The following is a 6,560-nucleotide window of genomic DNA, read 5'->3' on the forward strand; positions in this document are numbered from 1 at the left end:
CAGCAAGAGTCTGCAGTCCCTAAACACTTCACCCGTGAAGTCACATTGAGAATTAGGAGAGAAGTGCCGAAATCGGTTTGGCTCAGTGGATAGAGCGTTGGCCTGTGGACTAAAGGGTCCCAGGTTCGATTCCGGTCAAGGGCATGTACCTTGGTTGCAGGCACACCCCCAGTAGGGGGTGTGCAGGAGGTAACTAATCGATGTTTCTCTCTCATCGATGTTTCTAACTATCCCTCTCCCTTCCTCTCTGAAAAAAAACACCAATAAAATATATTAAAATAATATATTTAATAATATATTTAATAATTATATTAATATATTAAAATATTAAATAGTATAATAATAATAATAATAATAATAATAAAGAATTAGGAGGGAAGTATTAGTTGAGCCTTTGAGGAATTACTATAATGACACCCATGATTAAGAGCTGCCTAGTATCTGGTACTCCTCCATTCCGTTAAGGATGGCCCGCTAACAGTTCCTGCCCTGAAGAGAGGGAAGAGGCTCTGGCTCCTCCAGCAGAGATGCAGAGGACAAACGAGGGTGCAGAGGACAGAAACAGGTGAGCTGAAACTGCCTCGTGAAAGAAAGCAGCCTTTGGAACTAACCAGGTTCAATGTGGTAAGCTCCAGCGAAGAGGAAGAAATCAGTTCTTACAACTAGTTTTCCGCATTTTTCACTTGGTTCCTTTCCCCTTCGAGGGAAATGTTTCCTTTGAAAAATTCCTGGCTTACTTAAGTGAACTAAATGACACAGTAGTTTCAGTGGTCGGTCCTCACACAGGAAGGCCGGCCGAAGGGAGGCACAATTGGGAAAGTCTCTCTCTTCCCTAAACTTTGAACTCAGTTGCTTAACGCGAATTCCAACAAGTGGATCCCCAATTACCATCACCCAGAAAAGCAGCCCATTCCCACCGAGCAGCCCCCATTCTCCGGGACGTCTGAGAGGAGTGAGGAAGGCTGTAAGGCGCAGAGTCCGGCCCTGCTGAGTACGAGCAGGCCACCAAGGAGACCCCGGAGGAAGAACACCCGCCAGGGACAGCCCAACACCAATGTCACAACAGCAGCTCCACCCCTGGAGCGAAGAGGGATGTGAAGGCCAGTCGGAAAAGACGCCGGTGTCCGGTGTCCGGTGCCCGGTGCCCGGTGCCCAGCAGGGGCCTGCTGGAGGCAGCCGATCTGATCAATGTTGATGTTTCTCTCTCTCTCTCTCTCTCTCTCTCTCTCTCTCTCTCTCTCTCTCCCTCTCTCCCTCTCTCCCTCTCTCCCTCTCTCCCTCTCTCCCTCTTTCCTTCTCTCCCTTTCTCTCCCTCTCTCTCTCTCTCTCTCTCTCTCTCTCTCTCTCTCTCTCTCTCTCCCCCCCCCCTTCCTCTCTCTCTAAAAATAAATCAATGAAAACATATTTAAAAAAAAAAAAAGATCCTGAATTCACACTAACTTTTCTCAAACATGATTGTATTTGCCTTGGATAAATACACACATATAATAGATGTTTCTGGTCAAATATTTCACTGGCATTCAAAATAGTGCATAAAAGGGTGAAATCCCAATATAAATGACGGATTTTATATATTTAATGACAATGTATCAGTATGGCCTCACCCGCTATAACTAATGTCGCACACTAATGCAACATGTTAATAAACTTGCGGAGCGGGCCAGGGCCCGGGGCCAGCTCTGCACTTCCTGTGCCACCCACAACGTGCCCCGTGGACAAGCGGATTCCTCTGTGCTGAAGGCATTCAAGACCCAGCAGACTCCAGAAAAGTGTTTGCACTGAGAAGGGAAGCTTGATTATCTTGTTTACTGCACATTCAATTTTCTTTAAAGTGGGGAATAGGCATTACTTTTACGATCAGAAAAAAAAGTTACTATTAAAGCAGGACAATGAGTGACACTGCTCTGGGCACTATTCGGTACGCAGGTGGGGGAACTTACTTATTAGCACACTGGTGACCTTTGGAAGTGGTGTTTTCCTGCTCAGGCATATTTTTGATTATGTATAATGGAAAAGAGGTCTCTCAGCAAACAACAAAGCTACATCCAACCCAGGAGAGCCTGCCCCTCCCCAAGGACATCCCCACCCACCAGCAATCACCGATTCAGCGAAAACACTTAGCTCAACATCCCAGACCCAGCAGCACGTGCTTTTATCACTGGCAGGTAGAGGTTTGCCATGTGCCAGGCTCTCCGGTAAGCATTTCACATGGTAAGCATTTCACACGGTTAACTCATTTTACCCCCGTGATAACCCAGGAAATGGGCACAGTCTCCCCTTTTTACAACAAAGCACACTGAGGTGAATTTCCCAGGGACAGAGCTGGGTGAAGCCCGGGATATTCCTACAGCCACAGGCCCGGAGTGCTTGGTGGCAGACCAAGAGGGATATTCAGGGTGAGGTGAGGGAGGATTAGGAAATCCAGGCTAACCCTGTTCTTTACTCTCCCCTCCTCCAGAGAACTGGCCCTCACCGCGGGACAGCTAAGCGGGGCCAAACTCCACTCTGTCCCTACATTTGCTCATGTAACCCCTGGCGGACACAGGGGTGGAGGAAGCAGAACGCACACTTCAAGGCCGTTAGCCGGTTTAGGAACTCCAGCCCCTGCCCTTTGAAAGAGCAGCCACCACTGCCCTGTGAACCAGAAATGTGAACCTGTTCCTGAGATACTCCCCGTTCACCTCCCATAAAGCTGGTGGGAGGGAGAAGCAGCAAATAAGTATTTTTATTTTTTTTAATGTTTTTATTAATTTTAGAGAGAGAGGGGAAGATAAAAACATCCATCAATCAGTTGCCTCCTGCACACCCCTTACTGGGGAGACCTGGTTATGGGCCCTGACCAGCATCAACCTTCAACCTTTCTGTGCACCGGAGAGGAACAACCAACCGATCTGCACAGGCCAGGGCTGTTAGTAACAGTTTTAATCCATTTTTAAACTACCCACTGATGCTCTGGCCTGTGTGGCTCAGCTGGCTGGAGTGTTGTCCCAGACACCAAAATTGGCAGGTTGGATTCTTGGTCAGGGCCCATAACCAGGTTGCAGTTGATCCATGGTTGGTGTGTGTGTGTCGGAGGCAATCGGTGGACATTTCTCTATTTCTCTCTCTAAAAATCAATTTAAAACATTTTTTAACTATTATTGACACTGAAGGCCAAATAAAAGGCACTATTCTGAACTATAGCAGAGATTATCACAGCCCCAAAGAGCTCCCCTTTCTGCCAGGGACACTGCCTGCTCATCAGATGCTTCTTTATCGCATTGCAGCTACGGTAAGGAGTCATGCCTCGGCCTCCATACTTACATCGGCCCAGATTCTCCATGCTTCTCTTGCTTTCTTTACTGTCTCTTCATAGTCAGCCACACTCGCCTACATTGAGAATTAAGGGGGGAGAGGAGAATGTAACAAACAAAAAGAATTAGGTGGAGACAAGGGAAAAGAAAAGTGACGGTCTCCTAAGAACACAGACTACTTTGGAAAAGAACTGGAAATCTCTGGGTGGCCCTAAAATGTGTGGTTTGAAATCATTTTCATGGCCCAGGCTTCCCAAAACCCGCTGGAATCCAGTAAAACACGTAGAATCGGGGTGTGCTTTTTGTCCGTTAGCATCTCAGACAACACCTAAGGCGTATTGGGAGATCAGAACCTCGGGCTCCAACCCCGGTTTATGAGGCCAGAACCTTCATTCTAGGAATCCCCGGTGATTCAGAAGCAAGGGACCCCCTCTCTCCCGGTCCTCCTTATGGTTCACCTTTCCTAGGGCACACACATCGCCACGGGGAACTGGGGACAGTTTCTTAAATGGCAATGAAAAAGAAACATTGTTCTTTGACTTTGAAATTTCCTATTGCTCTTGATCACTCCCAATAACTCCAGGTAGACTGTTTGCATGAAAAACAGAAGTGCTTTTCCCCCAGAAGTGGGGGGGAAAAGTCCCTGCGTCTTATGGTCCAAATATAGCCTACACATATACTTTAAAAAAAAAGTTTTTTTACTTGCCCGGCTCTGTGTGGTCTCTGTGTGCTTGCCCGGCTCTAAAATGGTTCTAAATGCTGCTGTTTACTTTACAGGGTTGATTACATGTGTTTATGACTGTGATGTTGGGTTTTAATGCACATAAAATATTTTAGGACACTATTTGTTTCAGAATCTTTTTTTCTTCATTTCCCTTCTCTAAAAACTGGTGCGTCTTATGGTCCGGAGCGTCTTATGGTCAGAAAAATACGGTACCTACCTGTCGGACTCGTGCTATTGGCTCATTGTTAGCAGGACAATAGGTCGTGATCACCTAAAAACAAAAAACAAAAATGACAACCAGATATTGAAAAGGTAATCCCATCCAAATTAGGGGAATAGGCCAGATGCGGGAAGAAAAAAGGGAGGAAGAAGAAAAAAAACTAAGATAAAATGTCCAATCTGTTACAAATAAGCCACTCTACAAAGCTTTTCATTTTGACTGAAATATTTAGAACCCTCTTTCTGCAAATCTAAGTATTAGGTACATCAACAAAAATCTAAATGTCACCTGTTACGTTGTCCCCTTTTCCCATTAACAGACCAAAATCGAGTTTTACTTATTTTCTCTGCCTTACTCTGCTCACCCTCTGGTCATGAGATAAAACAGCCAAAGCCAAACAACTATGGGAGAGGCCTGTGTCCACACAAACTGAATCGATCAACAGAAAGAAAAGAAAAAATCAAGGCGTAACTATTACTAAAAACTTTCTTTTAAAAAGGCCTTCAGGTATGGGGGGTGGGGGGCAATGGTAAGATATGTACACAGATAATAATTTAATAAAAAAAATTTAAAAAGGCCTTCGGAAGAAAACACATTATCCAAGAAGCTATTGATTACATGCCATAGGGAAAAACAAAAAAAGGAAACCACCAACAGAGTAGGGTGTATTAAAACCACCTGAATCTCCCACCATCACTGCAGGGATGGTGTTTCCGATAACAAAACAAGGTTCATTATATAACATGCACAACATGTGTGTTGCATGTTATATAATAGTTTATTCCAAAAAAACTTTCTTCCCTAAGCCACTCTCAAAAAAAAATCTAGGCGATCCGCACTTTGCCTTCCCATCGTAGCCTAGAAAAAGTTTTTATTGAGCGCTAACTAGATGCCAGGCATGGAGATAGGCTCTGGGAAGAGAACTGCGGAAACACCGGTCCTCAAGGAAAAAACAGCATTTCATGAAAAAACAGGATTTCAGGAAGGCCGAGCTTGCAAACTCCACAAGGATTCAGAAAAGAGGACAATGCAGCCCTGCGCTGTGGGACATCCCCCTGGCGCAGAGGTCACCGCTGAGGAGCTAAGGTAACGTCCACCGGCCAGCGTGGCCATTCTCACTGCAGACGCAGAGCTCGGCCCGGAGGCTTGAAATGTGCGTGAGAAGTTGAACCCCAACCGGCCCCAACATGGCATCGAACCCACTCTCCACAGCGCACAAGGGCCTACCATCCAGGGGGATTCTTAAGGCGCCCTGCTCGGGGAAAAAATAAAACTTTTCCTGCGGAGTTTCGGAACTTTCCACCCGGAGCCCCCGCCCCCGGCGGCGGCAGCGGGGAGGCGCAGAGCCCGCCCGGCGAGCCGCGGCGGCAGAGATTCCCCGGCGCCCGCGTACCTCGCCCCGGCCTCCCCAGCTGCCGTTGTACACGCCCTCGTTCTCCTCGCGGAGGCCCAGCTCCTGCAGCCAGGCGTACTGCGGCTGGGCGATGAGCAGCGTGGACATGAGGGCGGCCGGCCTGCTCCGCGGCCGCAGCAGCTCGCTCCGCCGGGCGATGTGCGCGCACAGGGGGCCGGGGACGCGCCACATGCTGAACCGGGACGCGCGCGCGCGCCCCCGGCCCCGAGGGGCCGCTCAAATAGGGCCCCGCCCCCCGCCCGGGGGCGCCCATTGGGCAGGCCCGGCCCCGCCCCGGGCACGCCCCCCGCCCCGGACCAGCCCCAGCCTGCACCCCCGCCCCCGGATCAGCCCAAGCCTGCACCCCCGCCCCGGGCCAGCCCCAGCCTGCACCCGGTGTAACTCAGGGCTGGAACAAAGCGGGGAGAAAACGAGTTGGGCACTGCCATCAAGTGAGAGGTGCCGGGAACCGCGAGCCCAGCGAGGCGCGCTTCCCAGCGAAATGCTGGCTCCCAAGCACAGGAGACTGGAGCCAGGCTTCTCAGGCTGTAAGGTGACCACTGGGCCTTCATGTCCAGTGCAGAGTGGCCCTAGCTGGTTTGGCTCGGTGCATGTGAACTGAAGGGTCCCAGGTTTGATTCCGATCAAGGGCACACGCCCCGATTATGGGCTCGATCTCTGGTGGGGTGGGGACCGTTCAGGAAGCAGCCGATTGATGATTCTGTCCCTCTCCCTTCCTCTCTGAAATATATATGTGTGTCCGCAACCAAGGTACATGCCCTTGACTGGAATCGAACCTGGGACCTTTCGGTCTGCAGGTTGCCGCTCTATCCACTGAGCCAAACCGGTTTCGGCCGGCTTCGTTCTTCAAAGATAGCTGGCCAGGAGGCAGAAAGATGTAATCCGAACATCTACACTTGCCCCAACGCA

General features: G+C 49.3%; 1 protein-coding gene across 2 annotated transcripts in view; it reads right to left on the minus strand.

Annotated features, from left to right (window-relative positions):
* ALDH7A1 (aldehyde dehydrogenase 7 family member A1) overlaps nucleotides 1–5,851 on the minus strand; it is a 38,610-nt gene extending 32,759 nt beyond the window's left edge. The window contains exons 1-3 of one of the 2 annotated variants that reach the window (XM_036409053.2): nucleotides 5,631–5,851; nucleotides 4,235–4,288; nucleotides 3,304–3,369 (exon numbers count right to left, since the gene is read on the minus strand). In XM_036409053.2, the coding sequence (XP_036264946.1) occupies nucleotides 3,304–3,369; nucleotides 4,235–4,288; nucleotides 5,631–5,822 (312 nt within the window). In that variant the 5' untranslated portion in view covers nucleotides 5,823–5,851. The remainder of the gene's footprint in view (nucleotides 1–3,303; nucleotides 3,370–4,234; nucleotides 4,289–5,630) is intronic. The other variant, XM_036409051.2, reaches the window with a different exon arrangement.
* Nucleotides 5,852–6,560: the final 709 nt, after the last annotated feature.

The sequence above is a fragment of the Pipistrellus kuhlii genome, unplaced genomic scaffold (assembly GCF_014108245.1).
Source record: "Pipistrellus kuhlii isolate mPipKuh1 unplaced genomic scaffold, mPipKuh1.p scaffold_m20_p_4, whole genome shotgun sequence".
Lineage (NCBI taxonomy): Eukaryota > Metazoa > Chordata > Mammalia > Chiroptera > Vespertilionidae > Pipistrellus > Pipistrellus kuhlii.